Below are 21,200 nucleotides of genomic sequence, written 5' to 3' on the forward strand. Positions count from 1 at the left end.
TCAGTTCCAGACCTACATTTCAGGTTTCACCTCAGGACATGCAACGGACATGGAATTACTTCTGTAGAGAATAGGGTTCCTCTGCTCTACAGAACCAGAAACACAGTCCTTAAAGTAAAGTAAGTATTACTCATTCATTATTACGATATGAGTTTTGTGATTGAAGAGATTCTGATCTCACACCCAAGCAAAGGATGAAATGTCTGGGAATGCCATTCGACTGGGAATTTTTCTTGTACTCTTATCAGCTAACTTAAAGAAGTACCGAGCCATCCCTGATCAGCAGGAGCTGTTGAATTCCTTGTGGTAGCAAGGAAAAATGGTTGGTAATTCTCTTAGTACAATTCTTCTTTGAAGGAAGATGATTAAGTAGTAAGACATGCAGGAGGTCCTTGGGATGTTAATACAGTATGTGTTCTTCTCCCTCGGGAGGGAGTGACAAGCCTCACCTGCTAACCTGTTACCATAGAGTTTGGACAGGGGTCCAACGGCCAATTAAGGGTGAGGCTTTCTCTTTTCATAATTATTCCTGGTACAATGCAGGAGGTGATGTTCTTGGTTTTAGAGCCGGGTGACTGTTTTCCGTAGGTTGGAACATGTTCGTTGACCTCCCTAGTAAAGGAGACACTGAGAGAGCCTCAAGTTTAGTGGTATTCACTTCTGCTAGCTCCCAGGTAGGAACCAAGAGAGAAAGAGACTGCAATGGGGGCAGTAAAGAACGTGTCTTTTCAGCAGATCACAGACCTTTTCACCTACCTCTGCTGAAGAAGCTCCGTAGTAGCATTTGGTTCCCTAATTGTGGGATGGTCCATGTTTGAAGGGAGCTTAGAGCAGTCTTGGCTACCCTGGGACTTGGATCCAATGTGAAGAGGGGTCCTCATCCTCATGGTGCAGGTGTACACGCTACCCCTAACCTGAATCTTCCTATCAAGACTGTCTCTCTTCTTTGCTTCAGGAAGAGAAGAGGAGGAGGCTCCTCAATAGTGTGGGTCTCTCCTTCACGGAAGATAAGTCCAGGCTCCGAGGGAGCTTTGAAAAGACTTGCCTACCCCCAGGGCGCTGGCACTTACACATTTTGCTAACTTGATGAGGGTACCAGGGTATCTTTCCTTCAGGACTTCTTTGCATCAAAAAGTGAATAGTCAAGTTTCAGACACTTTATCATGTCAAACTTTTGAGGGATGGGGATTCTGTCGACTTCGTTATCTCGCAGACTACATGACGAAAATTCAGTACCAATTCGCGATCTTCTCAATCCTGTTTCTCACATAACTTAACATGATGGTCAGACATCTCATACTGGTAAGTTACGCGACAACATACCTATCTTGCAGCTGTAAGTAATTTCTCCATCCTCCTGGCAAGGGTGATGTAATGTCGTGGTTCACCTATTGCTCACTCGATACATCGTGGGTTTCTGAGGGCAGTTGAAGTTTTATATTTTTCATGCCTTATATTTTGTTATTAATAGTCAATTTTAGGTTTAAAAATGAGTAAAGTAGTAATCCCACATATAATGCCTATGATCATTAACAGTGTGTAATTGAACTTTAGCTGATTAATTGTATTGCAAAAAAAAAAAAATTGTAAAGAGAGCCTACACCGCAAGTGTTACACATAGGTATTTGCAAATGCTGCCCAGGATGGTCATAAAATCTTGAAAACCTTGTTTTTATCTGCCTTGTCACCAAAGTACACAGCAAATTAATACTGGGGAAGATTAATTTAAATGATTAAAAAGTGCAAAGAATTAAATTCCAAACATTTATTATCACAGTACATAAACCAAATTACAATGTAATCAAAGAACCTGCAGTAATTGATCATAGTGAGTGTAAAATGAAAGTGGACTATATTAACTAACGTAGCAAGGAGAATGACACCGTTACACTTGAATCCCTATCATGGCCTAAAAAAGGAAACAAAACAGGTTTCAGTTATGACAAGAATCTCTCCTAAAGAGTCAAAACAAAAGGAAAATCACCAGTACTTGAATAAAAACTAGATAAATGAAAAATCACTTAATAGATGATATCAAGAGATGGAATGAATAATGAAATGTACAAAAGCAACTTGAATCATGTGTGAATTGTGACAAATATTGGGATAAAACTTTATATCAAAGAGAGACGAGTTGTAAGGCATCATAAGTTGGTCAACAAATTGTTGATAGGTACGTGCTGATGCAGCTGTGATTCTGTTGCAAAGAAGGAAATACATGCATATGTAATGAGTTTGGTTTGAATTATAGCATTTAAGATATGTGTAGCCCCTCCATGTGGTTTTTTTTTTTTTTTTTTTTTGTGTGGTGGAGGGGGGTTAGACTCTTATTAAAATAATTTGTAAAGAATTTTCCTTGACCTGTTCTCCAGGTTGAAGTTCTGTCCAAACAACTAGCTGCTGTTGAACTGCGGGAACTGAGGGAAAAACAGAAGTGTGAACATTCAACTATTATGTACCAGAACATTAAAAGTAAGAAAGCTTTGTTATTTTCATTTTTTTTTTAAGTTCAATCTTTTTGGTAAAAATCTTTAATAACAGTATGCACAGTAAATGTTAGGTATGGGAAGATATTTATTTTTCAACCACCTGTTGTACTTTACATACAATAAATACGGTTAAGTTGTATATATTTTTTTGTGCCTTGACTACCATTGTTAGAATAAATCTATATAAACTTCTTACCCTATTTTTTTTCTATTTTTATGCATCTTATAAAACACACCTGGTACAAATGTAACTTTTTAAAACCTACAAATAAACCTTGCTTATACATCACATTTTATATTTACACATACAATTCAGAAGTAATTGGCTTTTTATTGAAGTATCTTACCAAATTTTGAAAACATGGTTTTACTCTTGGTGTTCTCATGTTACAAGGGGAATGTGAAGAACTGCAGCAGCGTGTCACCCAGCTGGAGAGCACGGTAGACAGCACTGCTAAAATGAATCTTGCCTTGCAAACAACAGAAATGGATTTACGACAAAAGTTGCAAGGCATCATAAATGAGGAGGAACATCAGCGCGTCTTGAAAGAGCTTCACCAACTGAAAGAGGAAAAAGTAAGTTTTTTTATTGACTTTAATAAATACCTGGTATATGTTTTGCATATTCCTTAGTACCGTATGTACAGTATACATATATGGATTAAAAAGGCAATGTAAGTAGAGAAATTAGCCTTGCTCAAGGGTGCTTTGTTTGTTAAATTATAATGATTGTTCCAAAAATATATATATATATATATTTTAATTCCTTTCCTTCTTAATTGCCAATATACATATTTGCAGCTTAATTGGCAAATAAGACTACCCATAATGAGGGTCAACTACCCTCTATTTTATGTTTATGGTATATATTAATGGTGTAGTTTGTAAAAATATTTCTAGGGATTTTCTCACTTTTTGTGAATAAAAAGATTTTCAGTGGGTTCTGTAGGATTTTACTAATACTATTATGTAGTGTATGCGGTATTCAACAATTTCATTAAAACAATATTTAAATTTTGCAGGTACAGCTGTCTTCTGATATTCAGAGATTACAGAATTTGACTGAAGTTGCAGATTTGCAAATGAAGCAGAAACAGTTCATGGAAACCTTGGATAATTTAGAAATGGAGCAACTAAGGCAAAAAGCACATGATTTGGCTGCAACAAGTAATGAACGAACAAAGATTGGTAAGATACTGTAAAACAAAATTTTTTTTATTTCGATAATCATAGAGGGCACCTATTACCTTGGTAGAATAGTAATTAAAATTCTGATCCATTTCCTAGATTCTCTCTAAGAATTTCAAGCTTATCAGTTTCAGTGATGTTGCCTTATTTTAGTAGATGAGGAAATTCTAATCACATGGCCAGTACTAAACAATCTTTATTCTTATTTGTTCCTACACAAATACAAACCATTGTTCTTTACTATAGGAGAAGGATAACAGCAGTTAAAACCAGTAGGTTTTTTTTGTTTTTAGCTCTCTGTAACCTCAATTGCATTTCAGCGGTCAGAGAGTACACTTGTTCCTCTGCTGGAAAAGCAGTTTGTTCCATCAGTAATTACAAACCGACGCTATTTAAAGGGGATATTACTTTCCGAAAAGTTGAAAGACATGCCATTAGATATTTAGCAAGGGATAACAACCTCCCCTGCTAGTTAGCGGGCCGGTACCCTGCTCACTCACACACCTGGGTTGAGAACCGACTTTCCTTTTGGCTTGGGTGGAAAATGGACATTACCGCTTATTCCCCTCACCATTGTTGACTTGCCATTACTCTCTAATCTTTTGTTTTGCTTTTCCTTTGCACTGTGCGTGTGCTCTTTTCTTGGCCATCTTCATGCAGACATGAAGGCTGCTCCTTCGAGACCTTTATGCCGTCCATTGATATGGACCCACATCAGTTATGTCCCGCTTGTAGAGGGTGGTGGTGTGATCAGGACAGCACTTTCCCTGAATGCACGGATTGGTCTATCTCCTAGTGGGAGAAGTTTGGGAGCCATCCGGCGTTAGTCTAAAAAATATTCTTCACCTTCGGGGTCTCCCTCAAAGTCTAAGAAAACCAAGGCTTCTTCTTCCACTCCCCGAAGGTCTAGTTCAGTCGGTTTTCCCTGGGGAAGTGTCGAACAGAAGCGTAGACCGTTTAACCCTTGGTCACCCTAGGTCTTTGAGGGACGGTGCTGCTTCCCTTAGCAAAGCGTCTCCCCCCCTCCCCTGAGGGAGACCTGTTCTCTTTCTGATGCGTTTCAGGCGTGACCATCCCTTGGCTAGACCGGCTCCCCTTCACCCTTCGAGGCATATGCTATTCGTGCTCCTTTAACTTGGTGCATTGGGTAAACTATCGTCGTCTTCCTCCGAAGATGGATCCCTCATCTCTGCTGAGTGAGCTTTCGTGATCCTGAGGTGTCATCTGTGGTGTCTGCCGACTATTCCCGACCTGCCTCTTTCACTGTTGCTGAAGACTGCACTTCCCTCTTGATGAGCCAATTCTTCCTTCAGGGGTGGAGCAAAGTCCGAGGCAAGTGTCTCCTGCAGGGGGCATCTCTCGTCCTAGATTGAGATCCCTCTGGAGACCCTGTTCCTGAAATCTTCCTGCTGAGCAGTCCCCCGTGCGGCAGATTGTCACCATCATCAGCGAGCTCATAGAGTTTGTGGTCCTCTTTGTTGCCTCAGACACTCCTTCACCTCTGGCTAAGAGACGTCATCTCTTTGGCTCTCCTCATTCATGCGCCAGACAATCCCCTTCAGAAGATCGTCAATCACCAGGATGTCGCTGCTTGCCCAACCCTCGTCACTAGATCTCTCCTAGAGAATGTCAGCCTCGCTGACAGCCTGCTGGTTCCCAACCCTCCCCTTCCTTATTGGACTTGCCGTTCGGCAGCCTTGCAGAGTTTTCCCGTTCACTGTCACTCTCTGACCTCTCGCCAACGAACAACTGTTCGTGGTTCCCCAGCTGCCATAGGATCGTTTCTCAGCTCCCCTAGGATCGCCAGAAACTTTGACAGTTCGCGGTCCTCCAGCCTCTCGTCACGCACCTGTGACTCGTCAACTACAGGCTCTACTTCATTCTCCTGCTTCTCGCCGACGGCCAACAGTTTGCTGTTCGCCAATTTCCCATCAATTGGCAGCTGCTCGTCTTTCTCTGGCCGTTCGTCATTCACTAATGACTCGCCGATCACCTATGAAGAAGCGTTTGGTAATTATCCGGCATTCTATTTCTGCTTGCCGTTCGCCAGCTACATGCTGATCACTAGCAGCTCATCAATCGACAGCTGCTTGTCCTCTCCAGCCTTGCATAGTTCTCCTGTGCCTCGCTGCTCGCCAGTTCCTAACCGTTCTCCAACCAGCCATCGTCTGGTAGTTCATAAGCGGTTGTCAACCAGCCATCGTTCGCCAGGATGTCGCTCGCTGGACAGGAGACACTATCCTTCACGAGCCTCTTGTCGCTCAAAGGGGCAACGGCACTTGCCATCCCACCAAGTTTCAAAGAGGTGCTTCCTCGAGCTCTCCGCCCCGCAAGCGCCAATTTATCACCTTCTCCTTGGAGAAATTCTCGCAGGAAGTACTGCTCCCCATGGTCTTCTTTTCCGGAAGACCCTACCATTATGGAACCCAAGAAAAATGAAGAGAGGATCCTGGAGCCCAGTCCCAAGGGTCCTTTGCATGGTTTCGTGAGAGGTGTAGCATCTACAGGTACTAATGGTCCCTCCTGCCCAGGTACGTTCCCCAGATGCTTCGAGATCTCAGTGCATCTCCTATTGGAGAACTAGGTCGACAACGACTTTGACCACCCTCTCCCCATGAGGACCTTCTCAGCTGCAGCTCCAGGCTTCACCTTTTAGGTGATCCTTCTCCAGAGCACTTCTATCCCTCGGAGCACGCTCTCAAGGTTGCATATTTTCCTTGCTCTATCTTTCATCTTAGGAGGAAGATCTTTGAAGTCCCTAGCTTCCTTCATCCTGATCTTCAGGGACCTCCTAGATCCAGCAAGCAACTTCCAGGACTATTTTCATCTGCAGGTCCAGTCATATTTTGGGATGTCCTCCTCCACATTCGTCCTCTTTGGAGGAGGATCTCTGTCGCATTTGCTGTCCATCCTGACCTACAGGGAACTTTTAGTCCTGCAACAACTTGCAATGACCTTACCACACTGCGCCTGTCAGGAAGTCATTCTCCAAAGCCTTGCTCCTCTTAGCATGCTCACAAGGTTACTTGTGTTAACCTTGTTCTGATCCATCCTCTTAGGAGGAGGCTCACTGATGCTTCTGGCATCCTTCATCTGGAGTTCAGAGATCTTCTAAATCTGCTATGACGTCTAGGATCTTCTCTTTAGGGGTTGTTCTTGAGGTGGTCCTCTTCCAGAGCACTCTTGCTACTTGGATGATGGCAAGGTTGCTTGTCATCCTTGTCCTGATCCTTCCTCTTTGGAGGAGAATGAATGATGCCCATGACATGCTTCATCCTGATCTCCATGGAACTTTTAGCTTGTGTGCAACTTTGTGGGCCTTCTTAGATACAGTTCCAGGTGTTGTCCTTCAGTTCCCTCCTCCAGAGCCCTAATTCCTCTGAGCTTGCTCACAAGGTTGCTTGTCAGCTTTATCCAGAGCCTTCCTCTTTGGAGGATCTCCAACGCCTCTAGTGTTCTTCTTGTTTTTCGAAATGGCTTGTCTTCCACTAAAGGGAGTTGTCCTCCCTGTCACTTTTCCGAGGGGAAGCAGCCTTTAGTCTTGGTCTAGTTCCTTCTGCCTCCCCATATGTCTTCGGAGTTTCCTGCACCATCACCATTGGAAGGATAGCCTCTATGCCCCGCACTGTCACCTTCCATCTAGATGCACTGTCACCCAGTTCTCTACCAAGCCTCGCAAGATAACCCTCATCAGCAGCCACGCATCTTGCAGAGGTGCACAGCGCCAACACTATTCTGCCTACGCTCTTATCTCCCAGAGATGTGTAGTTTTTCAAACACGTGACTCCAGACATGCTACTTTTAGAGACGCTTTCTACTCTTCTTGCACAAGCAGTAATCTCCCGACACGACTCTTAGACGCATCTCTTCTAGATGCTCCTCACAGGACGCACATTAATTAGCACTACATCATCATTTTTCCTCTCCTCTCATTAGTGAAGTTTTTCATTACTTAACATACTTGGTAATGAAGGATGGCCAGTTGCATCTGGCCATCTAGAACTTCTCTGCCTGGATTTCATCTTCTTCCTCTGAGGGTCCTAGGTCCATTGGAAGAGATCTTGGATTAGAAGGAAAGACAGTGGAATCTCCTCAGCCTATGGCCAAACAGAGAACAGTTCACCTAGATCCTGTAGTTATAAAGGGAAAATTTTTAACTTTTCTCATCTCACTCTGAGAGCTCAGTATCTCTGTCTAGAAGTCAGACTAGGTTAATATTGGTCAGACCTCCAGCTGCTAGGTATGACCTCATGGATCTCAAATCTTCTTGATCTCTCTCACTAATAGCGTTTTGACATCGCGTCTTTCTTTCAAGATGAGAACTGTGAATTTGAGATGATCCTCCCTGCAAAGTCTCTTGTTTACGTAGATGATCCTCCCTGCAAAGTCTCTTGTTTACGTAACTAGTGTTCTTTTCTGTTTTCTTCTTCACTTTGTCCTCGTTCTCTTCTTTCTAAATCATATAGGTGAGCTTCCTTTAAAAATTCATGAGGTGAAACATATCTACTCCTCTTGCTGGGGTAGGAAGGCAGAACTATATCCAAGGCAGCGGAAAATGGTGCCACAACTCGAAAGGTCACTGGCTCACCCTCCAATCCCTCCCCCTCCCCCTTTCTCTCTCATCCTCCTCCTCTGATTTATCACCCATTCTCTGCTTATCCTTCCTAACACTCCCTCCACCAGGATAGATTATCCTGTCCTCCTTATTCCACTGGGACTAGATAGTAAGGGTGATTGCTGGTTGCTTACCAGGACACTAAAGGTACCACTGGCCCAATTGCTGCTGGTGGAAACACCTGTGAAGGAAAAGTTTCTCCAACAATGAAATTTGTCCCAAAAGACATTGGCACTATTGAGCTGGAACAATTTTTTTTTTTCTTTTTTTTTTTTTTCCCCCCCAGAAACTGTTGCACTGCTTTCCCTGAGACTCACTGCTACTATCTGTATTACCATAGCCAGGTGCTCCATCCTCTCCTAGATGGCGGATCACATGGTGTTTGATCGCACTGTGATGAAGCACTCGGAGATAGATCTTCTGAAGAGGCAGGTAACAAAGGGGTCACTGAATAAATGATCTTGTATCATCTTCACGATCACATTGCTTGAGTGAGGAAAGAACTCATTAATCGTACAGGCGAAGAGATTGATCGTAGTTTCCACTTCAACCACTGTTGACCTTCTTCAGGTGGAAATCCTGAAGGATCCTTCAAACCTGTAAGAGAAGGGAAAAAATGCAACACCTTTCATCCTGACTGACAAGCGTGTATGCTCGCTCCCGTAGGAGGTAGGAGATTGAGCACCGGTCATTCAACTGTATCTCGTACAAATACACCTTCTTTGGCTGGGTCAGTGCTCAGTACCACACTGCCTCTCATGCGTAGGTAATGATAAGTTTGTTGAAATCTCATGAGACTTTGGCCAAATGGTTTTTGTTGTTGGTAACTACCACTTCTTTGGTGCAGGAGTCACATCAGAAGGTTCAGCAGCAGAGTGCAAGGTCAACGATACAGGAGTGCTGGGGGGGGGGGGGAGGAGAAAGCATTTTTCCTCTCCCTCACACCAGACTTGGGAGCTCTAGAGAATTTGGAGGGGAGGCAACAACAGCAGGCACGGACATACTGATAAGTGTCATGTCTAACAACTTTTCTGCTAGTGGATGAGTAGATAGAGAGGGCACAGAAAGGGAAGGTAGGTTCGTGCTTCAGACAACACCTGCAAAAGCTCCTCCTTGGATGGAATACCAGCAATGCTTCAGGAAGGCCTTAAGTTCTGTAGGTCTAAGTCCCTGCTCTCATTGTCATCATTCCGCACAACATAGGGCAAATTTCTAGGGAGAGGCAAAGGAGTATTGTCTGCACTAGAGGAAAGCGATAATTCTGCTTTACATGAAGAAAGACTAGAGCACAAGCTGGTGTCTCATTCCTCCTTTGAAACTCCTCCAGAGACCCAGTCCTAGACGAACTAAGAGGTCACGTGTCGCACATGTCGAGAACCAGAAGGAGAGAAGGAGCAGCGAAAGTTTCTTCAGCAACAACTTGGGCATTGCCACCTTCAAGGCCAAAGAATTTCTCTTTGCTTTCTTCTTCTTGCCGAACGCCACCCACTGCAGAGGCGCCCGTGACCTACATTTGTTCCAAGGGGAGGACTGAACTAATACCCCACGCAAACAGCATAAATATGAAGATCTAATTAAGTTACAAGTATCTAACAACGTATATTTCCATTTATACATATATACACTCATATATATGCAAGATAAATGAAAACACACGAGAAAAACAAAAAATAAAACAGAAAAATAATCAAGGCAAGTCTTTGTGGGAGAGAAGGGCAGCATGTCCGTCCTCTAACGAGCCATAAAGTAAAGTGGTTACTCAGCCGAGAGCGGATGGGGTAGTTATCCCTCACTAAAATTATCATGGCTCGTCTTTCAGCTGCACCGAAAGTATACCCTATAAATAGCGGAGGGTTTGTATCTATGCCGGAACAAATGAAGATCTACAGTTAGTTTAGATACAAACCCACAACATTCTTGCCAGGGTTACTGGAGCATACTGGCATTGGTGCATGTGGAGGCTCCATATGTAAATACACACTGAAAAAAAAGCAAACAATTTTCAGACAAGGCAACAAAGAAGTATACGGTACCTGTATAGCTTATGGCCAAAATCAAAGTGGGAGCTTCGCTAACTGTTGGGTGGGGCGGGGCTTACCCTTTTAACTGCCAACAACTATAATCACTGCATTAAAAGTTTGAATGGCCATTCAGGCTTTGCTGGTATCATACTCCTATTAAAGGACCATGGTTTGTATTTATTTAGGAATAAAGAAATTTAATAAAATTAATGATACTGTATTTACCTGGAAGACATGAAGTTGAAAGTTTATTCATCCAAACACCTACTGCTGGATTCTTGAAGATGACCATTTTTCTTCTCAAAAGACTAGGATACAGTACAGGTGGACATATGGACTGAAAGATAAAATTTTTATAATTATGACCATAATATGTAAGAATAGCTTGAAAGAAAAAGTAAATAGTTTTCTGCCATTATTCCAGTATTATTGTTTGTGCTTTCAATCCTTTTTCAATTAGGTGTTTTAGTTTATATCAGAAACAGCAAATTATTACTTACTTTTTAAAGTTATTTTACATTTAAAGCAGAAAAATGCTAATAACTACTATATATCCATTTCACAGGAGAATTGCATCAAGATATTATTCTGCTTAAAGTGAAAAATTTTGAGTTGTTATCAGAGTTAGAGGAAACTAAAGCTATAAATGAAAAGCAAGGTATGAAGATTATACGGTTGAGCCATCAATTACGGGATCGTGAGAGACTCCTTGAAACGGCAACAGATTCAAGTAGAGGTCGTGCCATAAGGTTATATGCCATAGTTAAGGATCTAAGGTTTGTTACTTTTAAAGTTTATCTAATTAAATTGTACATTTTTTTAAATGCAAATGTGTTAAGATATTAAACTGATTGACAATAGTTTTATTTAGTACATGTTTGTAGAAAAAAAAATCAATCTATTTCAAAGTGCCAATTAATTCATTTATAATATCTATACCAACTTTTAAATGGAATTTTCTTTGTTAACAGGCAACAATATGCAGGTGCTGTACCCCTCTCACAACAGGAACGCCTGGTAGACCTTCTAGAAACAATGAAACAAGACAGAAACAAAATTTTGATTGCCCTTCAAAGTGCTCAACATGATAAAATGGAAGCAAAAGTTGCTCTACGTCAGTTAAAGGTCAAACAAGAAGCTCTTGACGAGCTGAAGAGTGCTCTTACATCTCCAAATGTAACAAAGCAAGTTTCAAGCTGGTGCAGTAAACTTGAAGAGGTAAAACTACGTAATGTTGAATTGGATGAAAAGCTTCAAAGTCTTGAAGAAGAAAAATCTTTGTATGAAGCCCGGATCGAGGGAAAAGACAGACGTCTAGGAGAGCTGCAAGCACAATTGTCCAATATGGAAAAGACTTGGATGGATGAACAGCTGTTATGGGATGAACGTGAAACAGAATTGAGAAAGGCTCTTGAAGAACATGACTCGAGGCACCAGAAAGCAGTACTGGAACTGAAAACACTGGAGCAACAAGACTTTCCAGATCAGTCTCAACCTTTAGCCAAGCAATTGGAGAAAGCCTTAGATACATCAAGGAATAAAAGTGCCCTTTTAGAAAAGCTTGAAAAGGAGGTTGAATTATTGAAGAATGAAGTTCATGATTCAAGGAAAGAACATAGGGAAAAGGATATTGCTATCATTGCAAGAGACCAGGTCATCAATGAACTTCGTATTAAAGGAAGTAACCTTAAAAGTCAAATGCATTTCACTGATGTAACTAAAGATGGTATTGCAAATGAGGTTACTGTTCCTGAAGATGAAGGCATTGCAGTCATTATTAATGGTTTGAAAGAGAGGCTCCAATTAAGTCAAGAAGCTGTCAGTCATTACCAAGATCTTCTTTCAAAATCCCATACACAGCATCAGAATATAATTTCTAAAAACAAAGATGAATTATTACGTATAGAAAAAGAACGAGAAGAAGCCATGTCGAAAGTTCGTGAGCTTCAGTTACAGTTAAATAACATCCCCACTCGTGACCCTGGAATGTCTGCCATGAGTGAAGCTCAAATTGCTCAGATTCACAATTTAGAAGACACAATTAAAAGACTGGATGCTCAACTTGAAGAAACTAGAAATGGCAAACTAATTGCAGAGGGTAAAGTTGCACAACTTGAACGGGAATTAACTGTCACTCGACGCGAATATTCAGAAGAGAAAGAACACATGGAAGTGTCAAGTCAAGTGCGTTCTCAGCAACACCAAAGAGAGACAGATAGACTCTCTGGAGAAATAAAGAACATTCGAAATGAGAGAGATGACCTTCGCAAAGAGATAACACTTCTAAAAGAGTCTGCTAATCGTACACCTTCTGCTATTCTACGCACACTTGTAGAGAAGTTACGCGATCAATTAATTGAGAAAGAAAAACAGGTTGCAAAACTAAGCTATGCTGTACAAGAAATGAAGGAGAAAGTTTCAAATAGCACTGCCAAAGATGAATTAAAAGAAGATGCAGATATTGATAAGGAAGTGACAGAGTCAATGAGTCGAGTGGTAGAATCTCTTAAAACAGAACTTGAAGTAGTCTCTAAGACAAAAGCCGATTTAGAATCTAAGTTGAAAGAGCAGTCTGATTCATTTACTGCAAAAAATGAACAGAGTAATGAAGAAATAGAGCATCTGAAACAAGAACTCAAGAATCTTAAAAGTCAGAATTTAAAAACTGAGAAACAAATGCTTCAGCTGAAAAGAAACAATAATAGCACAAAGCAAAAACTTGAGGATTTGGAAGGAAAGTCTCCTGCAGCCATAGTTAGAACAATACAGAGCTTAAAAGAAAAACTTGAGAAAATGGATGCAACTCAGGAAATAGAAGATAGTGAAAACCGCAGAGCGAGAAGCCAAGAACAAATAGTAAGATGGGAGGAGAGGAAGAAATCAAAGGGTATGATAGACAAACTAAAAGCAAGAGTAAAAGAACTGGAAGACTCATTAGAGGTAAACAAGAAAAAATTAGAAACTAGTCAAGAACTATTGAGCAGAGTTGAAAAAGAAAAATTGTCAATACAGTTCAAACTCAACAATATAAACAAAGTGTCCACTGATAAGATGTGTGGAGTATGTCTGAAAGCTCTAAATCCATTAGAATTGGGTAACAGTTCTCTTGTCCAGGAAGAGCCCTCCCCACCCCACACAAGTAGATCCCAAGGGAAAACTTTCAGGCATGTGTATAATAGCCCTTCCCCAGATAGACCCCAAGTTAGAAGGGAGACAATATCAAGAGCTACCAGCCCTGTTATGGTTAAAAAAGTTACAAATGAAATGGATGATGCTGAAATGAAATTTAGAGCACAGCTTAAAAAATCTTTAGAAGATAAACAAAGGCTTGAAACCAAACTTAAAGGTGCAGTGGAGGAGGTAGCAGCTCTTAGGAAAAATCTACAACAGAAAGAGGAAGAAGAAGACAGAAGAATACATGAGTATCGGAGCATGGCATCAAAACGAAGGAGTGGCGCAGCAGTCATTTTGGAATATGAATCTCGAATATTGTCTTTAGAAGAGGAAGTCAGGCAGAAATCTCGGTTACTTGCACATGTAAAACAAGTAGTGCGTGAAGCGGCTGCTAGAGAAGAATCATTATTGAGAGATAAGGAGTCTCTCTTTAAGAGAGTTACTCTTTTAGAAAGTGTATCGGAGGATACTCCTGCAGCGCATTTAATCTATGAACTAAGACGAGCAAAACTCACTGTCACAAGACTTCAACGGCATATTGATGAACTTCAGGGTCGCTAAGTTTTCAAGTGCCAAACTAATTACTGAAGTTGCTCCATTTTTTTTTTTTTTTTTAAATAAAGTAACATTCCGTTTCGTACTGACCCCGCTTATTTTTATTAGTGTCCCCCCGCAGATTCAAGATAATGAGAAAACCCTTTAAGTGCAAATATGGTTTATGCAAAGTTTAGCATGATGTATCTGTATTTCATATATTGCTTTTATGTTGAAACTTAGCCCAATAATGAAAAGAAAACCCTACCTCAAGATATACAGTTTATATACAAGATATGCACAAGTCAAACAGAGTAGACATTCAGTGAGAATTTCATAAAACTGATTTTCATATCAACACAATTAATTACATATAAAAAAAATCAAAGAATAAATGGAAGGATGAACTTTACCTCTAAAATTACCATAGTTAACTTTCTTAATCCCCAAGACCAATTGTGCGTCCAGGGATTTTTACTCCCCTAACCTAAATGACATTTTACATCCAGAAATTTCCATTAACTTTCTTTTCCTTTACTATTTTTACATGATTGAATTTTTTTTTTTTTAAATATATATCAAAGGAAAAGTAATTTATTCAGCAATAAGATTTTTTTTAACTTACCGCTAATATTGTAGTTGTAAAAAAAGGTCCTGGTCTTGCCTAATTGATAAATTTATTTGTGCATTTGAAGGATTAAAAGGATTCACCTACTTACAACAGTAACAAAACTGACGTATAGGTACGAAGCCTTTTGAATTAAGTGTAATAAAGTATGAATATTGTTAGAATTTTTCAGTCCAAAATTATTACATGAAATTCCATAAGAGATCAGGGAAAGAGGAAGTTTTACAGTCGGAGATTCAGACAAGGAAATCGTTAAATGTAATTGTTGAGAAAACATACAAGTGTAAGAATGAATGAATAAAACATTCAGAAACACTTAGGAAGAGATTAAGAAATATAGTACAAAATTCAATGTTATACTTCCACAGTATTAATATTACTTCTAATTGCACCAGTCATGACTTACCTGATAGTGATTTCACGTGAGTAGATAGCAGACAAAACTAATTGCACATGTGAAGATAGCTCTTAAATCTTTTGCTAGAAAGTAGTGCAGATGAAAAACTTTAGTGAATAAGCCTTTGCTATGGAAAACTTGGGTTAAAGAGATTGCTTCTTTTTATAGTTCAGTTGCAAAAATAATGTATAATATTCAGATTATTTTTTGTACTAATCGGCCAACCTCTGTTGTACATGGCGATATCCTCATGTTTTCAATCACTGCCCATTAAACCTGGGCATTCCTGTGCCAAATGATACTGCCATCACCAATGGCCCACCTACCACTGCAAATGCACCCTCAGAATATTGTCTATGGATGGTGACTGAAGTCAACACTTATCTATTATTTCATGTAGGTGCACCAACTGCATTCCATTCAACTGATCCCAAATTTCACTATGGCATAACTTGTCAAGTACTGTACATCTTTCCTTCAATTATGTTAATTTTTCTTGAATGCCCGCAGTAATTTTTCATGTTGAAATCATTGCTTATCACATCGATGAATATGTAAAATACTCTTGTATCATTCCAACATGCAGATCTGAAAGTTAAGAACAATGTAATAAACGTTATTTGAAAAATAAGCCTGTGTACATTGGTATTACAATAAATCACAAACAAAACTAAAGAAGTTTTTTCAAATTGTAAAATTTAATAGACTAATATTTCAAATTGTAAAATTAAAAATTCTTAGGAGAAACTAAAGAACGATGTAAGTAAAGGCAATTATTAAATTGGAAATTAATGCATTAACTAACAAGAGAAGTTTATTATGAATAAAGGTTGCACATTCAAATCCTACCACATAAAATTTTTTTTTTCAACTTTGGTACTTTAATATGTAATGTAGAAAGCCTTAAACTGAAGAAAGACATTAATAAAAACTAAGTAGAAAATTCTCAATGGATAAAAATGCTTGAAAACAAAAATAAATAATTTTACAGATGCTGTTGAAAGACTTTAGGATAAATATTAACACTAAATCTAGGTACAACATCAATGTGCTCATATCTAAAACAGAAATGAATAACATTGGCAAACAGGGCCCTAGTTGATTAAATTATCCAAACTAGGTTGTACCTTTAACCAGGTCTACAATAGTAGAGTACACCTTTTTCACATCTAAAATAAAACTGCATTGATTAAATTTTGTAGTCTAGAATAATCATATTTTACTTATTGGAATTTTGTAAAGAGATAGCTTTATTATTTACTGTCAATATTTTGCTTCCATTTTTAAACTAGAAATCCATTCCTTTTCCTTAATAAGAACACTGTTTTCTTTATGACCTACAGTATATGGTTTTACATATACATAGGAACTAATAACAAATTTAATATTGTAAAGAGCATGTACTGTAGAAGCATATTGGAAAAAAATCTTTCCTGTTTTACCTTTTAAAGCACAGTATTAGTGAACTATGTTAATGTATACATTAAATACCGTTACGGAGCATAGTTCTAGGTGTGAATTTACTAAATGTAATACTGTAGTTAGAAATTCCTGGAAAACAAATTTAAATAATTACTGTGCCAAGTTTTTTTTACTGTTTATAATGACTACAGGAATACAAATATACAGATAAAATCTTCAATAAAGCTGGGTAGTGTTTTACATGACACCTGTTTTTCTAATTTGTGATGTGGCTATGCTTTGTTCTTAAAGCAAGCGAGTACATGGAAGTTTATACCAGAAGCTACATTCCGTCCATTGTGTGATAGATCTCTAGTCTAATTCATGCCATACTGATTATTACTACTTGCTTATGCTTTTTTTAATAATTTTTTTTTTTTTTAATTTGATGTTATAAGGCTGTGTTGTAGAAAAAAAAAATTAAATAAATAAATTTCATTTCACCAAATTTCTTATTTGTTACCTATGAATAGTAATTAAACTTAAACAAAGGTTGGAAACAGGACATAAAATGATTAAAAGATTCTAATTAATCTTTTCGTGCCTATTTGTAGTTACTGAGGTGAATGCGATTAAAGTTATAAACATCGTATTTACTGAAATTCTTGAATTCAAACAATCTAGGCTGAACATAATTTAAAAATGGTAACAAAATGAATAGTTGTCCCTGTGTATGTCTATTTCCAGAATCCTGCACAGTATAATACTGTACTAGCATATATATTATTGGATTTTATCATCAAACATTCTTGAAAGAATGAATAATGATACATGATTCTCAGAGGAGATTAACTGAAGGAATAGGACTTTACTATCAAATTTCATGACCAAAATACAGTACTGAAATAAAGGTAGTTAACACTATGAGACAGTTCAAGCTATAATATTCCTACAACTGGTCAAGGTACAAAACAAATAAAAAAATTCAAATATCTTTAGAACTTTCAAAGAATGAGTTTATAAAAGGTAGTAAAGGAGATGAACTATCAAATAACTTTTTGTATTGGTGTGGCTTACAAGAGTTTCTAGGGTGGCTAGATGGTTTATTGAAGGGTTAATTCATGACAAGTTGCCAGTCTATGAAAAAATTGATTAACATGAAGCCTTACTGTAATGTATAGTCTTGCATCCTAGTAACATTGCCCTTGCAAAAAGAGCTAACTTAAAAAAATAATATACATTTTAGAACAAATAATATCAATAATTTCCAAAGTTCAATGCCCCTTCTACATCTAATATCTACCTCAAAGAACCTTTCCACCCCTCTCCATGAGGAGGAGAGCAGGAGACCCTATCTGTCTATCACAGGGATGAGTAGACTAAAAACGCCTGACCTGACATGCCCCAGATGCTTAGTGCAAGGTAAAATGAGGGATCCCTTTCCATGAAGGGGGTTATCAGTCTGGAATTATAAATCTAGTTACGATGATTAATGGGTTTGCATAAATTCCACCATCCTACCCCTCATTGGGGAGGCTGGGTGAGATACTTTAAATCTAAAGAATGGAGCTTAGTGTATCTTGCCAGAATGAAGTTGATCTGGCGTGTAACGCTTTCAACCACTTTGCCCCAAAGAGAGTGGGCAGAAAAAGGAAGAGCCAGTCATTCTACCTTTCATTCCCGACTTATACCTATACGTTACCATGTGTGAGTTAGGCTGGCTACACAACTACCGTACTTGAGATGCCACCTTAAGACAAAGCACAGAAGTGTCAAAGGACTTGCGATTCCAACCTCCAGCCGTCAACATCTGGTGAACTGTAAAAGTCCTCTTAAAGGCTAAAATGGGGCCTATAACCCCAAATTGTGAGATCGGGTTTTAACTGGTACCTTGACCCTCTCAGCATTCAGGCATATACTATACAGATCATCTAACAAAGCCAGAGAGATCATATGCCTTGACACCTTCCCTGGTCCTGTCCGTGCAACCTAAGTTGTTGACATTCAGGCTTGAGATGTCAGGAAAAGCCTCTCCTCTTGATCACTACCAGACAATTCATTTTGGCAAAGTTTCTGATCAAGGTCATGCACCGACAGGTTCTGGCTTTTGACCACAATGCCAGGCTCAAAACTAAGGTAGACTAAGTAAGAGACCGTGTAATTTACCTAGTCTCTTCACCAATGCAAAAAGCTTGTCTTAAGAGTTAGATCTCTGTCTAATGCTCTTCTAAAATACTCAAACAGGTTATGTACAAAGCTTTGAGGTCCTGGGGTGGGAAAGACTGCTTGAAGCTCTTCATTAGCATAGACAACTCCCATATCAAGGAGAGGTTTATATCCTTCAGTTGAAAGACCATGCTTAAGGGTGAGCGGTAGCCTTTGACAGCCGTGATGGAGAAGCGCTTCGCACAGCAAAGGAAGACGAGGAAATCAGCGATCTGTGTTAGAAATACTTGAACAAGAGAAGTATCCCTTCTACGATACCAATTCCAAAAGATGGCTCACTTTCTTTAGTAGACAGCTGCAGATGACCACCGTAGGTATCTGGACAACTCATAAGCAGTGCCTCGCAAAAAGCGGAGGAAATGCTGGATAGCATCCAACTGAAATGTTTCAGTGACTTAGTAGATTGGTGGTACCTCTGAAGATGCAACTAACAGAGGAGTATAGACCACTGGGGTAGTACTCTCAGGACCTCAACTAGGAGTGGCCGTCTAGGGGACATAAGGGTCCTGATGTAATCAACACCAATTTGATTAGCAGACGAATCAAGCTGCACTGGGGAAAGACTTGCACGTCCTGGAACAAGGGAGCAAAATAAGGGGAGTTTCCTGTTAAACCCTAAGGGTGAAGAGACAACTCTGACCCCACAACCTGCCCTTGACTATTGTGTCTATCTCCTGCCCAAATGTGCATTCCCTTCATCAGCTCGCAGAGAGGGGCGAGACCATGTCCCCTTGCTTGTTGACATAAGCCACTTGATGATGTCACTTATCAAAACTACTGTGTGCCTATTCCAATGTTCTTGGAATGCTTGAAGAGCTACAGAGGTTGCTTGCATTTCCAGGATGTTGATGTAGAGATGCAATTCTTCTCCTGACCACAGTCCTGAGACGTCCTGAGACGACCAGGTCGTTCAGGTGGTTGGCCTACAGCTGCTCCAGTGCACCTGAGAGCAGTTGCATGTCCAGAGGCAGAGAGTTGAGTTGGACTACATTGATGATGTTTACCTCATTCAACCATCAGGTAAGATTGTCCCAAGCCTCTTGCCCCACTGGAACAGGAACTATAGGGTGATCCCTGTTGGCTGACCATTGTTCTTTCAAACACCACTGAAGAGATCTGGTGAAGGCGCTTGTGAGAAACGAGCTTCTCCAGCAAGGGAAGGTGGCTGAAAAGACTGCCAGCACTGAACTAGGATTTCTGTCATGAATAGAAACAGTCAGACTACCTCCTTATGTTTGTTGATACGATCATCTGATGGAAAGAGACACACTGCTGCTGTGTGTATCTATATGCCTAAGTACTGCAAGCTCTACTTGAGTACAATATTTGACTTCTAGTTTATCACAATCCATAAAGTGTGATTAAATGCAAGATGCTGATCTCCATCCTGTAGCAGGAGGCGGCAAAGATCAGCCTATATTAAGACATGAACAGATGTATCCCTTGCAAGCACAGTAGGCCCAAGCTGGGACAGTACCATAGTGAACACCTAAGGAAGCAATACAGTCAGCCCTCCCTATTCGCAAAGGTTAGGTAACAGAGACAGGCGCGAAAAGCAAAAATCTAACCTACCAACTCACTGCTTATTGCCAGTATAAGTATTGTGTTAATGAATTTAACACATTTCAGTAAGTGTAGAGTACATGTAAACATGTGTATTATGTACACTGTAAGACTAAGGTACACAAACAAGTCATTGCCGTACTTATACTTACATATAATACGTACAGCACCAATAAAACACTTGTTAATATCTAACAATACTCGCTGATACTGTAGTGTATATTACTGTACAGTACTGTAATATGTTTACAATACAGTACCATCACTACAGTACAGCCTAATTAGCTAAGGTAAAACTTGTAAGTGTTCACCATTTTCGGCAGGTCGACTAGTGCCATTGAAACTCGCCGTACATGTTAGCCTATACCTATATTTCTACTATAAAGTACAGTATTTTTCTTACAGTATTGTACAGTAGCTAATATAATAACAACATTACAGCACTACACAATGAATTTAATAATATAACAAAAATTGAAATAAGAAATATCAGTACAGAACCACTAACAGTTTACGTACGAAGTTCTACGCACTATATCTAAAACATGATACAACTCTCTGAGCCGTCAACTGTTTTGCGCATGGGGTAGCGTATATACAGTACACTGGATATGTATAGGATTTTTACATTAACAATATTCTACACAAAAAGAACAAAAGAGGGAGATGCAAACACGAGAAGAGATAATGCAAGACTGAGGCTGAGTGGGTGAGAGATAGGGGTACTGTATTGTGTGGTGTGGAGAGGGAAAAGTTGCAAAGCATGCTGTTTCCAAAGAAGCGTGGTTGGTTTGAAATCATCAGGCCACGAGAGTCATTAATGCAAAACCGCGAATGTGATTTTTTTATTTAATAGGTTATACGGTTTTCTGTATCGCAAAAGATTGAAATCACGAAGAAAGAACTGACTGTACAAAGTCCAAAGCTCAGAGTCTTGAACTGGCACTCCTTACCGTCAAAGGAG

General features: G+C 39.6%; 1 protein-coding gene and 1 long non-coding RNA gene across 3 annotated transcripts in view; one reads left to right on the forward strand and one right to left on the reverse strand.

Annotated features, from left to right (window-relative positions):
- Positions 1–14,088, forward strand: part of LOC137627887 (centrosomal protein of 290 kDa-like) — a 65,614-nt gene extending 51,526 nt beyond the window's left edge. For both annotated transcript variants that reach the window (XM_068359323.1, XM_068359324.1), the window contains exons 21-25: positions 2,373–2,472; positions 2,884–3,065; positions 3,512–3,677; positions 10,879–11,089; positions 11,285–14,088. In XM_068359323.1, coding sequence (XP_068215424.1) covers positions 2,373–2,472; positions 2,884–3,065; positions 3,512–3,677; positions 10,879–11,089; positions 11,285–14,048 — 3,423 coding nt within the window. In that variant the 3' untranslated portion in view covers positions 14,049–14,088. The remainder of the gene's footprint in view (positions 1–2,372; positions 2,473–2,883; positions 3,066–3,511; positions 3,678–10,878; positions 11,090–11,284) is intronic.
- Positions 1,751–16,901, reverse strand: LOC137627888 (uncharacterized). Its single transcript, XR_011041240.1, has 4 exons — positions 15,056–16,901; positions 10,539–10,650; positions 2,837–3,050; positions 1,751–2,417 (listed from the first exon to the last, which is right to left on the reverse strand). It is a non-coding gene; the product is annotated as an uncharacterized lncRNA (long non-coding RNA).
- Positions 16,902–21,200: the final 4,299 nt, after the last annotated feature.

This window comes from Palaemon carinicauda, chromosome 35 (assembly GCF_036898095.1).
Source record: "Palaemon carinicauda isolate YSFRI2023 chromosome 35, ASM3689809v2, whole genome shotgun sequence".
Taxonomy (NCBI): domain Eukaryota; kingdom Metazoa; phylum Arthropoda; class Malacostraca; order Decapoda; family Palaemonidae; genus Palaemon; species Palaemon carinicauda.